Genomic DNA, 22,649 nt, shown 5'->3' with positions numbered 1-22,649 from the left:
TTTTCAACCAGTGGTCCGTCCCCAGCTAAATGATGGAGAGTTGCATGGTAACAAAATGAACCCTTATAAATCTTTAACCCTTGAGTGTAAAATGAAACCAAATGGAGCCGTAAATCATTGTTAAACATATGCATTACTTAATTTTAAAATAATTGTTATTTAGATTTAGATTTCCTGTTATCTTTCCTCACGGTACCAATGCCATGCACCTCAATACTGTCTCCAACGATAACAAAATATTCTTAGTTTTGGGTCTGAGAGGCTATGGTGGTCCGTGGCTCAAAATGCTGATTAAATAATATGTCCCTTGCCTTGACATAAAAGTTATTTGACCAGACCCCCATATGGAAAAATTAAAGAATGTCCCCCACCACCCCCACTCACTGGAAGGACTGGCCACTGTGTTGTAAGATCAGAGATGGGCAAAATACATTGAAAATGTATTTTGATACAAAATACAAATACTGGGTCAAAAAATGTATCTAAATACAAAATACAAAATACATCTTCCATCCCCATCGAAATACAAATTACAAAATACAAAAAAGTATTTCAAATACGTATTTCAAATACATGTATTTCAAATACTGCCCATCTCTGATGGGCAAAATATATTGAAAATGTATTTTGATACAAAATACAAATACTGGGTCAAAAAATGTATTTAAATACAAAATACATCTCATTTCTTCCATCTCAGCGAAATACAAATTACAAAATACAAAATAGTATTTCAAATACGTATTTCAAATACATGTATTTCAAATACTGCCCATCTCTGCGTAAGATAAGATTCTTCCTGATTTGGAAAATATATATATATATATATAAAATAGAAAATGTGATTTGAATAGCTTATTTTATAAATGCAAGAGTCAAGACATGCCTATTACCGGTAGATATAATAGCGATAATACCATATCTACATGGCAACCGGCCCAGCCAATCACAGCGCGGCCTGGAGTTATTGGAAGTAGAATGTTACCTTTCTCTTTGGGGGTTATGCAGCGGAATCTCCGACTGAATCGATTACCAGGTATTAGTTGTGTGTATTAGCCTACTGTATTTGTCTCTTTTTGTACCGTAACCGTGTACAATCGTATTTATGTTTGCATTGTAGATAAATTGTCAAATTGCCAAGCATTAGTTAGTTAGTATTAGTGTGTGTTTGTGGTGGGCCGTCTGGAAGGGACAGATTGTAAACAGTATGAGTCCATCATCATCATCATCATCGTTTTCTTGTGTTTACAAATTTTAAGCCTAATCCTAGTAGTTGATTTGACTTTCGCCTGATTATTTCACCATAATCGCGACAGTGAGAGCAAAGAAAAAATTGTCCAAATTAACTTTTCTATCGATGCGTGTGACCCCCTGCTGGCCCTTTCGTCGTACGACGGTATCGCGTGTAGAAAACATCCGATTTGCAAGCTCACAACGCGTTACATCCGCAACGCGATGTGAGCTTGTAGATCGGCCATTTCTACGCTCACGTCACACCCTACTAGCCAAAACAAATGTCAACAACACTCGGCTAACTTAAATATTTACTTTATGATTAAGTTTCCATTATATAAACTTCATCCCTGTCGACATATGGACGGACCCCTGGCCCTTTCACTTGTCATTATGTTAAACTTAAACTATTGAATCCTAGCAAGATAGGCCTAGCAGCATGGTGGAACGTTCATCGAAAATAGCAGATCTACAATCTCACCATCTGTACATTGTTCATTTTCTTATTCAGAATTTAAGTATTTTTGTGGATTACAGTTTTAGCCCATGTGTGAGCTTCAGCCTTTCAGCCAGTCTCCACTCTCCTGCTACAAGTCATAATGGTAAGTGTAGCCTACAGTACAACTTATTCACAAACACAAAATATATATATATATATAGTTAGAAAAGCTAACAAATCTCTTTTGTGTTTCATCATAACGTGTTGTTTTGTCTTTATAGTTCATGTCTGCCTCTGAGACTGAGACCAGCAGGGGACCAAGACAGGAGCCAATGGATCTGGATCAGGAGGAGCACACCAGACCCTTTGCACACCGCCGTGCAGCCAGGCTCCCATACTTTGAATGGCACAATCCTCTCCAAGACACCGTCATCCCCAACCGAATCTTTGTCAGTGAAATAGACTCCACGGTGAGATTTTTAGCATGTAGTGGGATTTTGTTTTGTTTGTATTTCTTTTGTGAGCTGTCATTTTATTTCGACAACACATTTCGTCTGGTACCAAGACTTTGGTGCAACCAAATACTAATGATGAGAGATGAGATGAGATGATGAGGCAAAAATATGAAACAATAGGTAAAATACAGAAAAAAATAACATTACACGATTAAAAGCACACAGTTTAGCAAAAAAAATAATCACAGCCCCCCTCCTCTCTCTCTCTCTTTCTCATTAGCAGGCAACAGTGCAGCACTAATACTATCTCTCTCTCTCTGGCAGAACAGCGCCCCTACTGGTACCCTATAGTCATATACTGGTGCTCATGGCCACATAGGCGCATAGGCGGACATGGACATTGCTGTTCTTTGGAGTGGTTGCACCACTCAAAAACGGTGTTATTGGTCAGGGAATAATATCAGTGGGTTTGGGGGAAGGCCTTATTAAAAAGGTAGGTCTTTAGTCCTAATGGGGTGTGTGTGTGTGTGTGTGTGTGTGTGTGTGTGTGTGTGTGTGTGTGTGTGTGTGTGTGTGTGTGCGTGTATGCGTGTGTGCGTGCGTGTGTGTTCTCCAGATTGTTGAGAATGACCTGGGGCGTTTCTTCTCAGAGTACGGTCAAGTTAAAGGGGTGAACATTATGACATATCCCTCAGGATTATGTAGGGGGTGAGTTAATTCATATTTCTAATATTTTTAATAACAACCTAATCCTGCCCATGTGTTGTCTAATCATCATTGATTAATAATACCATTGTGCTAGTGTTTTATAATCTTAGTGGCTGTGCACGTAATGCAACACTTACTTTGTATTTGTATTTTTGTAATTGTAATTGCAGCCTATTGTCTACGAAACAGCACTGAATGTGACTATTTTGATTATTTCTATCCATCAGATATGGGTTCGTCAGCTTCGAGACAAGAGAGGACGTACAGAGACTCCTTAAGAAAGTTCAGAATGTAAGTATTACCTAAGAGTGCCCCGTCATCCTCACTCCCTCTCTATACCTTCTGCTAACCATCTTTATGTATTGTTTGCTATATTTCCATCTCATCCCTGCCTTCACTTAAAAGGGTCACAGGGTCCAATTCAGAGACAAGGATCTCTTCATTGCCCCGGCAATCAAGAAAAAACAGCAGAGAAGACGTGAGTAGTGAATTTGTGCTGAATTGCATTGATGTAGTACCACCACAACAATACGAAAATATCAAAACTTATAGTATACATACTTAACACAAACGGCAAAATCTGGTAAACAACTGTTGTAAGGAGATTGTATAGTGCAGCTGTGGGAGTATACAGCAGCTGCATGTCTCTCAGTGCAGTGACATTCTGTGATTATTTGCCTTAATCATATAAAAAAATCACACCCGTGTGAAGTGAGGGGCGCTAATATATTAAAGTCTAACTCATGTTGATTAAGTGATGTAATGGTGATGTAAAACAAACGGTGCCAACACAAACATTAAAGAGACAATATGACGTAAATTTTCCCTTCATTGTCAATGGCGTTTTTAAAACAAACATTAAACTAAACAAACATTAAACCTGTATATAGGAGGCCATCAAAAATATATCATTTTCGGCCAAATGCAACGAGCATTAGCGCTGGGGGGTGCGTCAGCTAGGTCAGGAGGTAACAGCGAGCGGATCTTGGCCACACCACTCGGACTCAGACCTAACCATAAACAAACCCAATGCACCTATACTGTATATAGGCAGGAGCATACTAACCATGTCACCATGACTTGGACAGAACCATAAACACGCCCTTGATACGCCCATATACTGTAGGCAGGACCAGGCGCATGTCACTATGATCCAGACATTAACATACCAGTAATATGTTTCTCAGTCGTAGTGAGAAGGAAATCCATAATGTAAAGGCGAAGGGGAACACAGCACATTTTCACCTGCAAGTACCTTTATGCCGTACGGAGGTGATAAGAGATCCATGTACATGACTCATTTGTATTTTCCCAGAGAGAAGTTACGAGGGTCATACCCGCAGCTACAATCCCAGCACGCCTGTGCCAGTGGCTCCCCCACCAGTACCCTTTCCAGTACCCTGTCCCTATGGGCCCGTAGACCTAATCACCCCTGATGGTGTCCCTTACAACTACCACAATGGTGTGGCCTACTTCCAGATACCTGAAGAAGACATCCAGTCAGCACACCACTGGCCTTCCTGCACTGGTACCCACCATGCATACGTACGTAACACTGTAACACACCAGTTCAATGAAATGGTATTATGATGTTTCTTTTGCTCATTTTAGGCGTTGATTCTCTTTTATTTTTTTATTTTTGAACTCAACCAGGACAAAGATGAGTGAGTTGCAAACACTTTTATCTTTTATTTTCAGCCTCCAGTGATTCTCAGCCCCCCTCCCCAGTTTGCCCCTCAACAGCCAGCCTATCACGATTACCAGGTCAGTGGTAACCCACCCAATATGTGCATATAGGTATATGTATGTTATAATGATAAAATCACACCTTTACCAAGGCACTTTACCAACCCTTATCATCTTACTCATCGCAATATCATAACATAACATCATATGCCGATTTGCTCAGTGACAGACAAAACAAACATTAAACTATGTTCATTGTTAATGGCATTTAATGTTTGTGTTAGTGACAAAACAAACATTAAACTCTGTTCATTGTTAATGGCGTTTTTAATGTTTGTCTAGACAAGACAACCTGTATATAGGAGGGGCTAGGTTTTGACTTCAATCTTTATTACAAAAACGAGCAATTCCCTTCCTCACGATCTCAGCAGCAGGAAATGATTCATTTTACAGACACATTTTCCGTGATTCTCTTGCTATTCCAATGCTCTTTATTTATTTGTTGTCCCCATGTGTATAGTACATGCAGGAGGAGTACTTGCAGCACTCTGTGTGCCTGTACCAGGATGTAGAGCAGCCCAGGGCCTCAGGGGGCTGGGTCCATCCATCTGTGCCCTACCCTGCCATATCAGAGGTACCCACACTTCATTGAATGCCTGTGTAGTTTGTCGTATGACAAATGGCAAAAAGAATAGCATATCTACAAGCTCGCGGTGCATCGCATGGCAACACATTGTGAGCTTGTAACAATTGGTAGGCTTATTACATCACTGAAAGGTGAAAGGTGAGGTCAGTCATTTATTTGATCAGAATTCACCTTTAGCAAAGCCCTGCCCTCTCCCACTTAGACACTTTACAGCCAGGCTCATTCATTCTAATTCATTTTTGGGACCAGACCTTCAAAATCTCTTCCAAAACCGTCAACAAGGCCTGCCACATGCACTGGAAAAATATGTGCGTGACATTTCTTTTTTAAAACAATGTTTTATCATATAGGGAAACTATTGGTAGAGAGGTTTCTCTAAACCCATGTTATGCTTAGCTGTGATTGGATCATAGCAGTTTGGGGAGGGGCTTAGCTATAGGTCAATTGAGAAATGAAAAGAAACATAAAATGTAGGCGTGGTTATGTTGCTGTGGGGGGATGGGGTGGAGTAGAGTGATATAAATATATTCTGAATCAGATCTAAAACTAGCTGTTACAGGTGTAAAAATAATAAAGATTCCGCAACTTCATGGCATATTTACACCTAAAACCGTATACGTCGCTTACAAACAAGCCGTCAAAGATTAATATCTAGGGCCTAATTTTCTGCTGCCCGTACTATGAGCTCTTTTGACCAGGCGCGTGTGTGTGTGTGTGTGTGTGTGTGTGTGTGTGTGTGTGTGTGTGTGTGTGTGTGTGTGTGTGTGTGTGTGTGTGTGTGGTATTCACACACACACGGACACACACTCACATGCGCGTTGCTTTTGGTGGAGAAATGTCTGTTTCAAGACAAACTTAAGAGAAGAGAACCAGTAAACTGAAGAAGCTAACCAAAACACGGAAGCGGTGGAGCCTGTCTCTTTACTCATCAGCAATGAAAGAACAGGGAAACCATGGGTAACAAGAAGACTCGCCCCGTTTCTGTTTTCCTCCCAGAATTTTCCCCAATGTGAGGGGTGGGAGAGGCTGGACAGCAGACGGCTGGACTTTGAATTTCTCTAACTATAAACTTTCATGACAGCAGACAGCCTCAGTACAAATATAATTTATGAAAAGCTACTACAGTGAAGTCTGTTCACAGACGTTGTTGTAGGATATGTGGGGATTATCTGACGAGGTACCATTTGAGTGTGCAAAACCTTACATATACTAAATAATACTAAATTGTTTATAGGGTCAATATAAGTAAAATAATATAGCCTTTCCACAGGAGTATCTTTTTATATCTTTCCAAAAAGAATACAAACAGCCAATAGCATATTACAAAGTTATCCCCCTCACTGGTGACAATTCCGGGAGGAAAAACGGGCAAGCACCGGGTCGAGTCTTCCGGTATTCAAACCATGCCCCCTAATACAAATCTATATGGAGATATGCCTCCGTCACGTCGTAGAAATCAAACACATGTAACTAATATTATGTAATGAGCTGTGCCAAATATTTATTTTCCACCCAGAAACCTGGAAATACACAGAAATAGCTACAGAAACAGCAGAAAGCTCAGAAACCAGAAGCCTATGAGCAAGTTGTACTATATGATTGCTCCCTGTCACAAAGGACACATTTATTTTGGTTAAAATCTAAGAAAAAGTGATTTGGCGTGTCCCGTCCCTTTAAGCATTTTTCGAGATATCTGTTTGGCTTCAGATAGCTTCACTTTGCTATCTAAATACACTAGACCTGCGCAAGTTGGGAACCTAGTAATAACCGTTGTCATAGCACCCGTTTTAACTATCTGTCTGTGTCCATTTTGTGCCCATACTGTATATGGAGATCTCTGTATCTGTCCGTCTGCCTGTGTCTGAAGAGTGCAAACTGAGTCGACTGGTTAAGTAATAGAATGGCAGGTGTGGGGTCGCCATAGCCTGGTTAATAAACCAGACTAATATCGCACGGACCGCGGGATATTAGTCTGGGGAGGCTCAGCTTGGATTTCATTTCCAGGGAAACATTTTCTCTTTGACGCAATTGGTCAGAGCTACTGTCAGTCAAAGGTCTCAAGCATTGAGGCTTCATCCACACCTACATAAACGTAGCGTTTTCGTTTTCGTTTTCATTTTCGTTTTTTTAAATCTCTCTGTCCATACGACACGTTTTTTTAAATCTCTCTGTCCATATGACCAATGGCAAGACCCATGCAAAACTCCGTTTACATTGTCCACACAGGGAACACACAGGCGGAGTTTTAAAGAAATACACTGTGGCAGGAGTTTTCCAAAAGATGCGTTTATATGGACCAAAAACGCGTTTGCGTGTGGGCGACCCCCCCAAAACGCATATAAAAACCTACGTTTATCCGTTTACCCGGATACGTGTGGACAAGGCCTGAAAGTCACTGTACCAAAGCCCGTCCATATTGCATACCGTGTCCCGATTGGCCGCCCACATTCTCTGGTGTAGGAAATGGGCGTACAATTGAGCCTCTCCAGACCGAAATCCGCCGGCAGGCAATTTATTTTTGCCAACGGCTGATTCGGTCTGGTTTATTAACCAGGCTAGGGTCGCCATGGCAATCAATTGGCTGAGGCAGAGGCTGGGAATTCTACAGGTGAGGGGACTTAGGCTCATTAGGTCCACTGGCAGAGTCTGGCCAGAGCCTTTTGTGGCGGTGGTCTCAAATTTGAAGTCGGTGCGGCAAACGTTTCTCGAGTTACGTTGATTGTATGTGTGTATGACACACATACACACAACACACAGAGCAGTGGAGCATTTATTGTTGAGATAAACGACTTAACCCCACCATCTCTCCCCTCCAGGAGCAGACCGTTCAAGTGGTTTACCAAGGCATCCATCCCATGCCAGTGCCATGTATAATGGCCAGGCACAGCAGGCGCTTCAGCCACAATCACAGAGCCCACTTGGCGTACATACCATTAGTCTCTGAGCCGGAAGTGCCATCCAAGCCACCGGTCACACACGCAGTTGAATAGACCTAGACCTGGCCTTCGTTCTAAGTCTGCTGCAGGTGTGATTGCTCTTTGGTGTAATATGTGGAATATCTTAAAATTTGCACTACTGCACACTGGGTGCTGAAAATTATTTCAATTCAATTATTCAATTATTATTAAGTTCTCAGCCATGCACAGACAAAGAAACAAAATGTAAGTGAGCCTAGAAGTACTCAATTTTCTGTGGACGTGGATTCTTAAAGCAGTGATGTCCTCTTTTACTGCAGCCTTATTATTTTGTATGTGGAACGTGTATTTTAATGCACAGTTGAGGGAAATTGTTAAAGCCAAAGTTTACAAACTTATTTGTGCTTTTAAAGTGGAATTTTGTTTTTATGTACCTTTTAATATATTAAATATTACATATGATTGCACTATTGTTGTAGGGGTAAAAAAAACAACCAAAAAGGATCAGTGAGTGACACTGACCTATACTGTTCTCTGTACTGTTCTCAGGTGTTTTACTGAAACCGTATTGATTGTATTTGATCTTTTACCTTTTTATATATTACTAGATAAATATAGTATTATATACTGTACGTGTTGATGTTGTGGTAATGCCAGCCAGTTCTGTTAAAAGGCTGAGACCACAGTCAGTGAGTGACACTGACCTACCCCCTGTACTGCTTTCTCAGGGTTTCAGGCTATTCTGACACTGTTTAAGAGTGTTCAGTTTTGCACCTTGCATAATTGTTTTAGCTATGCTGGAATTGTTGAATGCTTCTTGTGCCATTTTGTGTGTTCTGATGGAAATAAAGGTTTCCTTGGTGAACTGGATTTGGAAATTGCACTGTAGTTTATTAACCATCCTAATCCTGTGTTGGGAAGTTGCCCACACCTTTAGTATTTGTGGGTCAAATACATTTTTAGACTGTAGATGCTGAGGAAGGCCTCTGGGCCGAAACGTCCATACGGAAACGGAATAAAACAAGAATCCTATCCTAATGCCAATGGGATACAACGTGAGTGCTGGCATTCATTTCTACAGTCTATCTTCCAGAACCGTGCACCCGTTACACTATTACTATTACTCAACTGAGTGCTTGCTTTTGCTTTCTTCTTCAAATACATTTTTACCCATGATTCAAAAATCCAATGTTTGTAAGCTCATAACTTGTATGAATTTATAACCATGTATTAAGTGTTATCATACATTATACAGCACTGTAAGCCTGTAGATAGAATCGGCATCATGAATAAAATGGTGCATTTATATAGCACCTTTATCCAAGGTGCTTGACATACTGTGCATTACATTCACCCATTCACACACAAACACTCATACAACGATGGCGGCGGAAACCATGCTCCAACCAGCACATCAGGAGCAATTAGGGGTTCCGCGTCTTGCTCAACACTAACTCTGGGGTAGCCCGGGTTCAAACTGGCAACCTTGCGGTTACCATCCAGCCACTCAACCACTGAGCCCCCTCATGTAAGTACCCTAGTGCTCCACATATGACGCAGGCCAGGGATGTAAATAAACAGTATCTGGGTTTTAATTAGAAAACATGAATGCGTGTCCACCAGGGACCAAAAAAAAACAAAAAACATTTACATTGGTTTGATGTATGAGTAAATAATTAATTATCAAATATGAATATAGAATAAAATGACACTCCAAAAGCACGAGTCAGTGGTTCTCAAACCTATCTTAATTTCAAGGACCCCATAACCGAGTTTACAAATGAACCCAATTTGAGAACCACTGCTCTAAGGCAATTGTGATTGATTATTCACCTCAAGAAAATGTAGAATAAATAAATAACCCTCATCATGTACAGTAACAGTATGCTGTCTGGAGGGAGTCTGGGTTGAGTTTACGGTCACAAACATCCCTCTCACGTCCTGGATAACTGCAGTGTTAAGCCTGATTTATACATAGTTGTGCATGGTCTCGTACGGATCTACAAGCTCACAACGCATTGTGGTCAATATTGACTAACAGTGAAAGACAGTCTCTAGACAGCGCCTCAGCTGAACACACGAAAACACAAGCTGATGTAGAGGACTGTGGAAAAAAATCACAAACCACTAATGATGACCAGCGCCCTGAAAATGTGGACAAAGATTGTCTTTGAGCAACAAGATGTACCTGGAATCATGAAAACAAACCGACACCATGAGGTCACAGTGAAGAAACATTTTAGTTGTGAGCTTATATTTTCCAGTGTTTCAGCACAAGTATAAATCAGACTTTACTGTAGGTTTCACCAGTCAGTATAACCGTTGTATGTCTGATGTCAATGAAACAAATAGACATTTCATCATGAGACACTCCTATTAAGTTTTGATTAAAAACAAAAAAACAATGCCATCAAATTCCTTCCCGATTTCCGTCAGATAAATGTTATCTTGCTGTGAAACCAGTGACCCAGTTAAGAAGCCACCTGAGATTAGTGAAGTAAGAACATTGATGAAAAACCTAGCCATGTCTGTGTATAACAATATAAAAATAAGATTTACTTTTTCCAGCCAGGTTAGATTGGATTTAAAAGCAAATGAGCATATACACATGAGTTCCCCACACCAATCTGATACTTAATAAGCTACGTTAAAATGGGAGCATGAGAATATTTCAAGAGCAGGGCCACACGCTTTGGAAGAACATACCATGAACTGGCATCGTTTTGAGGTAATTGGAAAGCCACAAGAAAATGTGCATACCAATGCACAATTCTCACCTCAAACCTTGGCATGAATGTTTATCCAAAACTGCACATGAACGTACTATGCATTAAAGTGGTTAGCTGTGCTATACCCATAGAGCTATAGGAGTCAATGGCCACCTATGGGTTGTGGCTTCCCAGATGCAAAACCCCCAAAACAAATACTGAGCCAAGTAACCAAATCATGTGCCACCGTGTGTACATTTCTGAATTCCTCCACAGCATTGGAAAAATAGGTTTGTCATGAGCATCTTATCTATAATAGCACTATAAACATAATCACTAGTGCATTCTAATGAGCTACATGTCTTAGATCTCTAACACTAATATATATATATATATATATAAAATTACAATATTTTTGGCTTGTTCATTCTGGCATAATATTGTGTGTCCATCAAAAGTGGGCAAACAGTATTTGCAAAATAACCTCTGGGTATTTGTTTTGACCTACAGTAGGCACGGATGTGGATTGGAACAGATTGGAATTCAGATACATTGATACACATGTGGAAGTTGTTAGCCACAGGAAGGTACACTAAATTGGTTTTAAATACTCGCCTGTAATAGGCTGAAGTTTACCATTAGAAACAAACTCAACAGAGAGACCATCAAAAGATTTGAGGAGAAAGCCTGGGAGAAGAGAGAAGAGATACTCAACACAGCCAAAGGGTGAAAAATTACCGACCACCCTTCAAACCATTGTATTTTCTAATTTAGCAAAGCCCACCACTCACTGGCACCTAGGTCTAAAACAAAAAGCCAGCCAAAAATATTTTGCAAATAGCCTTTGTCCCCCACCCCATCTACGGTACTTATTTATTTGTGTGTGTGTGTGTGTGTGTGTGTGTGTGTGTGTGTGTGTGTGTATGGCTGGGTGATAGACAAATTCAAATACAGCAATCTCTCCATTCTGACGACATTGTATTGCAAAAATAGCAGACCTACAAGTCACGATCACAATGAGTTGTTGAGCTTGTAGATTGGATATTTTCACAGTTTGACAAGTATAAAACAAGGTTTAAGTGATTAAAACCAGAAAAGATAACGCACGTCAAGCCATATCACATGATATTTTCAGTCTCATTTGACAATATCGCCCAGCCCTGTTTGTGTGTGTGTGTGTGTGTGTGTGTGTGTGTGTGTGTGTGTGTGTGAGAGAGAGAGAGACGTGGCCCAGGTGAGTCGTTAGTCTTCACTCTCTGCTTCTTCTTCTGCGTCATTCTGCGTCTCGTCTTCCATGATGGGCACTATGAGGTTGTCCTTGGACATCAGGTTGTATTTCATGACGAAGCGCGTGAACCGATGACATAGGAACGTCTCGTTCTAGATGCAATCAGATGATGTACCATTAGAATCTAGTCTGCAGTATGTACGCAGTGCACTCGTGTAGTGTTCAAAGAAAAGCAATTTGTGGGAAAGACAGAATTACATGAATATATACACTTTTAACCACTTAAATACTAATCCTATATACTTCATAAATAGACCAGGGACCCAAGGGCTCTATATTTCACTTTCCTTTTTACTACACCAAATCTCTTTGCTGAAAATAACCGATCTAAAAGCTGACAACGTGTCACATTGCAGCGCTTTGGGAGCTGGTAGACCTATTCGCCTATTTTTGCCGAGTGCCTATTTAGAAGAGTCCAGCATAGGGACGCTAGGGCATTAACATAATAATCGAATAGTCGACTAGTCGACTAGCAAAACACTAGTCGACACTGTTAATTGACATCCGATTATTCGCTAATATTAATTTTTAATATTTTTTATGATTTTTTTTTTTTTTTTTTTTTGCTTTTCTACAGCAGACATGCAGTCATGCAGCTGTGAGCTCGGTTGTTTTGTTGGTAGTTCGCCAACTTCAGTACTAATCCATTCTTGGCTGATTGTTTTCATATCATATACAAGCCTACTGTACGTGGGTTTTGCCGTCACCCTCACTCGTGTAGGTACGGTGGGCGGCGGTGGCACTAGCAGCATTCAAGACAGATTTTCTTTGGGAAAAGCATATGCGATATGCCTCATAGGCTCATAAGATCAATGGGGACAACTGCAGTGTGTAAATACTTTTACTATTGGTGAGTTTATTACTGTAGTTTGTTCAACAAGTTAGATTGGAGACGTGTCGTCGTCATCCGGTACAGTAAAGTATAGCAGGAGTTCCTCCTCGCTCTGCCCAATATTATCCAGTTTGGTGACAGTCAAACTACAGTAGCTCTTGCCGTGATTTCATGTTTCTTCATGCTTATCCAACAAAAGTCCAGGCATGCCGCGTGTGGCATTATTAAAAACAAACAGCTATGCCGCACGAGCATAGTTCTAATAGTCGCAAAAGACTCGCGATAGAGTTAAGTAGTTGATCATCTGATTCATAGCCTGGCAGCCTGCTAGCTAGCAAACCTCCCCCTAGCTTGTAGCTCCTTCTAAAAACCAAAGGAACTGTTGTAACTTGTTGTTGAACATTTATGGTTGTATGAAAAACATCGCAAGGTTCATTCCTTCGCCTCCTCCCCGCTTCAGTCTCCACTCCAAAACATTGTGAACAACGTAACATGCCGTAGAACGGTCTTGCGCATCAAAAATAGCAGATCTACAAGCTCACAACGCGTCCATCCGTGAGTCATTGTGGACTTGCAACTTTGACTTGAAACAGCTGAGCTAATTTCGGCCAACCAGAGCGGCATTCAGCGTAATCTAGTAAGAGTGGCGACACTCGCGTTGACTCCCACTGTAACAATGGAATGCGGAAGTGCTCATTCTATCTCAATGGGATACAGTTCCAATGTTTGGAACTATAGCCCATAGGTGTCGCCACTCTCTTAGTACTATTCCACACGGCCTGCATTGAGTGCATTCACCGGCTCTGTTTTGCTTCACTCGCTGGCTGTTTCAGAACGCGATGTTTTAATGCTTGATTGGATGGAATAAATATCATATTTTACCGCCGACTAATCGACTATAAATCGATTTTGATGGTAGTCGAGTCGACTATCAAAAATCACGTTTGGTTAATGCCCTAAGGGACGCTAGGGTTCATGTTGTTATCCCCCAATATAACATATTGCAAACTGTACATATGCTGTGCTCAAGTCTTGTGATGTTTGACTGCATAGTGCATCTGAAATTTTATAAATTCACACAGCCTATAACAAATGCAGAACAGAACATGTTTTTTCTACCTCATATTTGTCGAAGATCTGACGATGGTGAAAGTATGCGTGGGAGAAGATCCTGTAGATCCTCCGACACACTGAACCCAGCTTCGCTACAGACGATTCTTTGATGCTCACCCTGTAGAGACATCACGGTATCTTCACAAAGTGTACGTACGTACGTTCATTACACTACTAGGGATTCTTTACTCTCCCGCAGAGATGCACGCCTGTTTACTTCATTACAAAGAAGAAATTAAGTGGTACACCAACCAGAGAGACTGAAAACATTTGTATATTTTCCTGTTGATCTGATCAAAATGTTAAACCACCCCTCTCAAACAGAATGAAAATTCCTTCAGATCAGATCAGAGCAGTCTCTTCCAATAGAGCACCGAAGTCTGACGTTGATATCGGTAGAGGGCGCAAATCCACAGGTTTGTGTACTTTTTATTTGCATTGTAATCCCCATAGGGGGATTTTAGATCGCCTCATATATAAGGACTGTTTGAAAAATAAACAAATCATCCAGGCCGCTTCACTCATAACCATATGACGAATCAACTGACTGCGAGAAAACGCTATTGCTACTGCTACTGAATTAGTTTCATTTTCACTAGAAACATACTGTATCATATACAGTATGAGTGACTGACTGTCCAAACAATACAGAGACACCTCCCTGACAAACGCAGAGACAGCTTGTTTATTTTTGGACGCTTATATGAAACGATTTTAAGATGAGCCCATGTTATTCTCCATAGAGAAATTATTTCCGTGAACCATGGGGAATCGAGGGGACGAGCGAGTGACGTCAGGACTTCGGCGCTCTATTGAGGCGTTTACAAGGGGTATATTTATTCTGATCATTCTATGATCATTCAGTTGATTAGTGGAATATTAGGGTCCATGAACCCAAATTTGGACCACATTCATTCCAGTATAATTTGCAATAACTTGAATGGCCTAATACTGTACATGTATCATGGTTAATGCTTTTACCTGCTGGGAAAGTACTTGTTACTGTTGAGGAGGCAAGCAGCTCCGTCTAGTGTGTGTCGGGTGTAGTCAATGGCTGGGCACTGCAAAAAGAAAACAAATTAGAGCAATGAACCTGTCGTGATTTATGTTTTATAAATAAACCATAATAATCCATAATCAACTTTCCATGGGAGGTTTTCCACAGTCTTGTCGTCATTTCCAAGTCAAATAGAACAAAAGGAAAATAAATATCACAGGAACTGTGATTGAACTTATTTTGACATTCAGAACTGGATGAGAGTTCCAGGTAGGGCTGTCACCATCTTGACATTATACCTAATGATGAACATACAAATATTTGCTCCATGGAAGTGGTCCCCTGTTGGCTGGGTGCGGCCGATCTGTGACATTTGCGCCTCGGTGATGGCTGCGCCCGGGGCGCCCCTCCGTGGACTCGTCTATAGCTGGAAGCCTGGACAAGAGGGGCAGTGATTTGGCCAATCACTGCTCGACCCGCCAACTGGAGAGTGTAGTCGTGGTTGAGGGTTGAAACACTCTAAGAAGGTTGGAGAGTGGGAGACCACCTGATGACCTCTCTTCCAGGGCAAGGCTTCATCCATTAGAAATGGATTATAATCGCATCTTTGATGCATTTACAAACTGCAGACTTCTGATTGGTCCCTGACTGACTAACCAGCAGGCTCTTTCTGCCTTGTTCCACCCTGGTTCAGCCTTGTTTATGTTAAATTTGCCAAAACATCATTTTTGGAAAAAAATAAAAACAAACATGATATGCCCAGTCAGTGCAGTCACCATGCTGCGCCTGTGATGTTTTTGTCCAACTACGAAAGGGCAACCAATGGGTGTGAAGAGGGTCACAACCACGGGCTGGACTTGACAAAGGGTGAACATTGACTATTGGAACAAAAGAAAATATGGCTTTTTGGCTTTGTAAACAAAAGTTGCACAGTGCAGATATGACAAAGAAACTATAGGATGGTAGTGGTGGTTGTACCTCTTTGGGAGTCTTGTGGGCTGCACAGAGGAATATCCACTGCTCTGTCGCTGTCATCTGTGTGCATGTGTCTGGGTGGCACTCTCCCTGTTCCAGTAAAGAGCACAAGTTCTCAATTTGGCTAAATATTTTTCATAATGAATTGGCATTGTATAAATTACCAAAGCAACTGACCACTTAATCGTGTAAAAAAAAAAATGTACTTGGACCCAGGCCTGGAATTTCATCCTTTTAGGGGCAAGGCCACTTGGCCTTTAGTGTGGTCAACTTTTTGAGGTCACAAGGCCAAGTGCCAGGGCATGAAGGCCATCAATTAAAAAAATATTTTAAGTCCTCGATCATAATTATTTTAGCTTAAAGGTTTTTTTCAAGGCGAACATTGGTTCAGAACAGTGCTTCTTAAATAAATAATCACAGCTTTAAATAATAAAATATAAGTAGCTGCTGTTGTAAACATGTTTTGGGGTCCCAGTCCAGAGATGAAAATCATAATAAAATGGCTGTCACCCTAGGCTAATTCATATAAATTTAATTTGGGGGTCCTTGAAATTGAAATGGATCATTGGGTTAAACTGAATGAATTCACAGAAAATACAATGACAGCCTACATAACTTTTGAGTAAGGGCTTGGTTTAGAAAAGCCTATATTTTGTGCTAAACTAATATATTGAATAACTTGGCATTGTTGTAGAGAGGTTAGGTTAGTGACAGATAAGATCATTTCTCCATTGTGGGGCTGCACCGCTGCAGGACTGAGTGAAAGTGCAGCTTCAAATCTGTTTTTTGTTCTTACCTGGCTGGAGACAGTGTGTGCTGTGCACAGGGGAACAATTGTTTAATTATATCCATGGTATTTTTCTGTAGCTATCCATAATGCGACGCAAAAGTACATTTATGTTTGTTTTGGTGGGCTAGATCGATACGGTAGAATGGGGTATGTCCTTGTATGGACAGCCACGCTGTTCGCATTAGACAAAAATAAATCAGCTGAACCATGTCCGACCAGCGACCATGCAACGTTAATGCGTGCGACGTAGGACCGCCACACTGTCACAACTGTAGAAAACATTATTTTGTTTTGAGTGATATAGTTGCAGTTTGACCGGATAGCTAGATTAGCTACACTAGGCAGTGTGTGGGCTAAATGCCCTCTGTTTACTCTGTCAGACAGTGCGTGTATGTGTGGTGCGGAGGAGGAGGCGTGCGGGTGTGTGTGTGTGTGTGTGTGTGTGTGTGTGTGTGTGTGTGTGTGCGTCATGAAGACCAGCGGCAGCGGGGGTAGTTAATAGTTATGAAGGCAAAGTACCGCAAAAGAATCAAACCACTTTGCAAATGGCAAGTTGGCAACACAACTACAACACAGATTTGTTCTGCACGGGTCGGGACGTTAGGGGAACATTGGTTACCGTAATGACTGGAAAATTGCGCAGAGGAAAAACGGTAAAATGAACTTCTGTGGGCGCTGGTCAGGGCACGGGCACCACGGCCACTTTGGCCGTATGGGTATATACTTTTTCGAGGGGCACACGGCCAAAGAGAGGGGCAACGACGACCATGGCCGCCGTGAAATTCCTCCCCTGCTTGGACCACTCTTTTCCGTCACAAATCTGGACAAGCTCACAATGCTTGTAGATCTGCCATTTTGGGGCGAATGTTCACCCGAGAATAGGGATGCTGGGGTTCAAGAGGTTAAAAAGAATATACTAAAAAACCTTTTAGTGCCCAATTTCTCCTCTGGGATAAGCAATGCATTATTTTTTATTTGGTATAATGTCTGTGGTAGAAAGGATGAGGAAACGTACCTGCAATTTGACTGCGAGGCCATTCAGCTCTAAACAAAACTGCCTGAAACAAGAGAACAAGAAAACATCTAGGGAGGAATGTATCTGTATTTAGCAAACTGGCAAGCTCGTGTTTCTATTGAATGACCACACATTCATTCAGATTTCAGAGTGATCAAATAACACCCTTAAGCCAGCACTGGCTCATTATGATTGACTAACGCTAGAAAATGTTTGTTATTATTTCCTGATATTTGCAAACAGCTTTCCAGGACATTTGGAATCTTGATTTTTCTAAGATCACCGGGTGGCATTTCCTGTGTTACAGTGCTTAAATACTAGAAAACAGTATTTCACCATTTAAGCCCTATATTTTCTATGTTGATGAATAGATAACCAATCCACAAGCTCACAGTGCATTGCAAAAAACACATTGCGAGCTGGTCAGGCTACTACTTGGCCTCACTCCCCGAACCCACCTCACCCCTGCCCACTTTGACAGGCTGAATGGCTTAGGGTTGACAACAGAGTACAGCCATCTTGCAATGGGTCTGGTCCACAAGATCCGATACACCAAGATACCCATGTACCCGTCTAAATACTAAATAGGGAGATCAATCACCCAGATTTGGCACAAACAAGGGACTAAATTAATTTCGCTCCTATACCACCAAAATGTGGAAAGCCATTAAGACATGTAAATCCCTTTACTCCTTCAAAACCGCTCTCAAAGGCCACCTACGGACGGCTGCAATTCGAAACTGGCCCTGAATCCCCCCCCCCCCCCCCACACCCCTTTTTCCCCCTCACTGTATGTTTTCTTTTCCCTTTTTACCTCCTTTATGATGATGATTTCCTATTCTTTGGCTATATAGAAGTTATATGTGTATGTCTCTAAATGTTATGATGAACTGAACAAGGTGGACCCTCTTGTAAACAAGTGTAGTGCTGCAGATTTATTGGGTTGTCCACTCACAGTTAACAGTTTTTTGTATTGAGTTGTGCTTGAAATGTCAGATAAACATATGGAATTAATTCTGTACTGGCCATATATGGAGCGTGTTTTGAGTGTACAGGGTTTGATGAGGTCAGATCAACATATGGAATGTCAGAACAGGTCAGCTCCATATATGGAGATCTAAGGGTGGCAGCAGGGTCAGTATCTTGAGTGTACAGGGTTTAATTTTCAGGCCTGTTGAGAACTCTAGTCTTCACCGGCTGCAGCTGCACTATTATTTATAACTTTGGGGCAGGCCCGTCTATAGTTTGAATGGACAGGTATCAGTCAAAAGGGAGACATCGAAGAGGAAGGATGGATGGGGAAGGATCAACATATGGAATGTCAGAACAGGTTCTGACGTATATCCATATATGGAGATCTAAGGGTTTGAGGTCAGATGTACAGTTGCTGGCCAATATTAATGACATTAATGTATGGGATTTTTGAGTGATACACTGACTGACTGACGGACAAAAAAATTATGATTTCATAGAAAATGTGACGTGCGGTCCAAATGACATGCTGGATTTGGATCTTTTTTAACTACCTGAGATGTTCATACTTCCAGACTCCTTCATCTTGACCTTCAGGTGGCTCTAAAATCTTGTCAATGTTGGCACAGTCCAATCTAATGTTCTGCTGGATATACTAGAAACAGAAAGAGACGAAGTAAATAGTGTCAGTATAATTTGTACAGCACATTTCATACACAAAGGCAAGTCAGACTTGGGGTGCTTTACATGTATTTGTAAAACCAAAATATTAAACTATGCACTCTACAGGTTTATTGGCAACATAACCAGCACCTTTTCAGTTTTTGGTCAAAAAGGTATTTATGATCAAATACTTCTGAAAATACACATTAAAACGAATCCAGGCCCGGGCAGCTGGCGTAGCCGCCTGAGCACCTTGGCTGGTAATCCAGTCTGGCAGTGTGCCGCGAGTTCGACTCCCGATCCCGACGGCCTTTACTGCGTGTCACCCCCCCCCCCTGTCAGCCTACTGTATACCTATCTCTATAAAAATTTAATAAAGGCGAAAGCCACAAAAACATATCTTTAAAAACAAAAACAAAAAAGAAACCAACATCCTTATTAGAAAGGATCATGTGTAAGCAAACAAACAAAAATCATTGATATATATATACACATTGATATATCCAAGTCAACCAATCTAATACTCCATGCTAGTCTCAGATCTATCAAATGTGGTCAACAGACATTAATAAGACAATCAGCTAAGACCTCTGCTGTAATTTGGGTAAGAAAACTGAAAACTGCTAGGTGGAATTGGTCTCTTCTTGAAAATATATGTTACACCAAAATCATCCTCTCCACTTGTCTGATGAGTGGTAATGACAGAAATGTTCACTCACATCATGTCATTTATATGAGCTCTCTCACCTGCTGCACAGCCAGTGTGCTGTCCATGTCCTCGAATGACTCATCAGGCCAGTTGTAGAAGTCCTACAACAACAAAACAATGGCGCGGGCGCGCACACGCACGCACACACACACACACACACAGATCAGATGACACCATTGATCTCCTACCTGGATCAATGGGGCAATACGAAGCCTGTATAAGATTATTGTGACTGAATGACTGACTGTCAGTGGATCAGCTGTCACAGTGATGACAGCTGCGCCGTTAGCCTGCGTGCTAACGTTAGCCGTGGATGGCGTCTGTCTGCTCTGGTATTAAAAGTCAGACGTCTCATTTTACTCCACATGAACCGCCGCGTCTTCAACAAGCCATTCGGATAAACTAAGCTACGCGAATCGTCGTCTTTCTTGTTTTCTTTATTTCTAATTAGAAAGTCGTAATCTATAAGTCCCAGCGCTGCTAACGATTAGCTAGTTACTACTAGTCGGACTTGGTTGTGAACCAGCTGTGAATGCGATCTAGAAGCTTAATTTAAAACACCCGAATCGAATGAAAGTGGACGTGCACGGCGACCCCGTGGCTAAGTATTGAATGTACCCATTGAGAGAAGTCCCCCGGGCCGGTTACCTTGGCTTTCGTCCCCGGTCGATTCCTCCTCAAGACGGCTGTGCCCTCCGCCATGACCATTGCGCCTGGAACCCGGACGCTGGCTTTGCCACCGTCGGGCTCCCAGGCGCCTCCAGTGGGCAATGTGTGTATTTGTGCAACCACAGTCATAGAGCAGTGATTCTCTAGTCCAGTGGTCAACCTTTTTCATGTCAAGGACCGCGAAATTGACACTTATTAGCCCGCGGACCCCCATATGGAAAGATATGCCAGGCAGGGACCCCCATAAGAGAAGATGTTTACGGCTTTAGCAGCAATTCTCGACCCGTTTAATTTCAAGGACCCCCAGTTTGACATGCACGGACCCCCCATTTAATGGCATTTCTATCTCTGGGACCCCCAATTTATATTGTAAAATCAATGTTAATTTAACTCTGAGGGTTCCACCCAAATAGACCCATAAGGGTCCATTTGGTTCCAAACTATCATTTAGCTGGGGAGTGGGGACCCCTTGGAACTCCCTCAAGGACCCCGCCTGGGTCACTTTGGAACAGGTTTTCAACCAGTGGTACGGGGTCCACCAGTGGTCCTTGAGGGGGTTCCAGGTGGTCCCCAGCTAAATGTTGGAGAGTTGGTAACCAAATGGACCCTTATAGATCTTTAACTTTTGAGAGTGTAAAATGAAACCAAATTGACCCGGGTTTAATTTCACTCTAATGTCAGAATGAATATCCAAGTCTGAATGAATTAGGGGATATTGGTAATCAGCACAGGTGCGACAAATGTTCCTAATCAGTAGCTGTTCCTTCACATAAAATACACTATTACAAAAAATCACACCCGTGTGAACTGAGTGGTGCAACTCCCCTCTCCCCTATCCCCTCTCCCCCTGCCTCTCTCTCTCTCTCTCTCTCTCTCTATCTCTCTCTCGCTCTCTCTCTCTCTGTAAATAGCAGCCAACAGTGCAACACTATCTCTCTCTCTCTGTTTCTGGCACAACAGCGCCACTTGTGCCCCTACTGGTACTCTAAACATAGTCACATAGGTTACTTAGGACATAGTCACATAGGTTAGGATGGACATTGCTGTTCCTTGGACCACTCAATAATATAGGCCTACTTATCCAAAACCAAGTCTGACCAATGAATGGCTGGCCATCCAATTGAAATCTTCCGTGACTGACCCGTGGGTACCAAGTCCCCAGTAAGGCTATCCAACGTTGAAGATGCCACTACCTACTGGCAAAATGAGGAATTGCAGCACTTTAATGGAGGTGGACGGACGTTCGGTTCATGACGTCACGTGCGTAAGCCCGGACCTCAAAATTGAGGTCCGTATCCATGGGCACAAACACCTTCAGTTGATTGCACCACAAACCTGCAACAAATTAAAACACAAACGGGGGTCAGAGCACAGCACTCACACATGATGCAGCACTTTAAAAGACACCGCACAAATGCGCGAGAACACGTGTTCCACGTATAAAGACACATGGGAACACAGGTGGCACACACACACAGATGGGGTGGCAGTGGCTCTGGGGTAGAGTGGCCGGTAGAATGGCCGGATGGGAAAACTGTGAGGTTAGTTTTAACCTGCCACGGGTTAGTTTTAACCTGTCACGCATGTCGGGAGCCATGGGCTAGTTTTAACGTGTCACGCATGTCGGGAGCCATGGGTTAGTTTTAACCTGCCACACAATGGCACGTGTACGTGTTGTCGGACTAATGCCTGACGGACTGTTGACCTTGAGCAAGATGCTGAACCCCTAATTGTTCCTGATGTGCAGGTTGGTGCCTTGCATGGTTTCGTCCGCCATCGGTGTGTGAATGTGTGTATGAATGGGTGAATGTAATGCACACATCTATGTAAAGCGCT

The 22,649-nt window shown here is 42.0% G+C and overlaps 1 protein-coding gene across 1 annotated transcript; it reads right to left on the bottom strand.

The window, feature by feature from the left end:
- Positions 1 to 9,656: 9,656 nt before the first annotated feature.
- Positions 9,657 to 20,889, bottom strand: LOC310854417 (MOB-like protein phocein). Its single transcript, XM_083759054.1, has 8 exons — positions 20,793 to 20,889; positions 20,183 to 20,245; positions 19,327 to 19,427; positions 17,801 to 17,843; positions 15,999 to 16,085; positions 15,005 to 15,084; positions 14,030 to 14,141; positions 9,657 to 12,170 (listed from the first exon to the last, which is right to left on the bottom strand). Exons 1-8 carry the CDS (start codon positions 20,850 to 20,852, stop codon positions 12,033 to 12,035), a joined length of 684 nt encoding a protein of 227 aa, XP_083615180.1. The 5' UTR covers positions 20,853 to 20,889; the 3' UTR covers positions 9,657 to 12,032.
- Positions 20,890 to 22,649: the final 1,760 nt, after the last annotated feature.

Source organism: Protomyctophum parallelum (genome assembly GCF_964188405.1).
Source record: "Protomyctophum parallelum genome assembly, chromosome: 23".
NCBI classification, from domain to species: domain Eukaryota; kingdom Metazoa; phylum Chordata; class Actinopteri; order Myctophiformes; family Myctophidae; genus Protomyctophum; species Protomyctophum parallelum.
The sequence above is the reverse complement of the archived record's forward strand: the minus strand, read 5'-3'. Positions and strand labels throughout refer to the sequence as shown.

Excerpts from the sequence above, each read along its gene's own strand:
- LOC310854417 (XM_083759054.1), bottom strand. The coding sequence starts at position 20,852 with ATGGTCATGGCGGAGGGCACAGCCGTCTTGAGGAGGAATCGACCGGGG. Across the intron at positions 19,428-20,182 it reads GCACACTGGCTGTGCAGCAG|TATATCCAGCAGAACATTAG; the intron begins GTGAGAGAGCTC and ends TTCTGTTTCTAG. Across the intron at positions 12,171-14,029 it reads AGATCTTCGACAAATATGAG|AACGAGACGTTCCTATGTCA; the intron begins GTAGAAAAAACA and ends GATTGCATCTAG.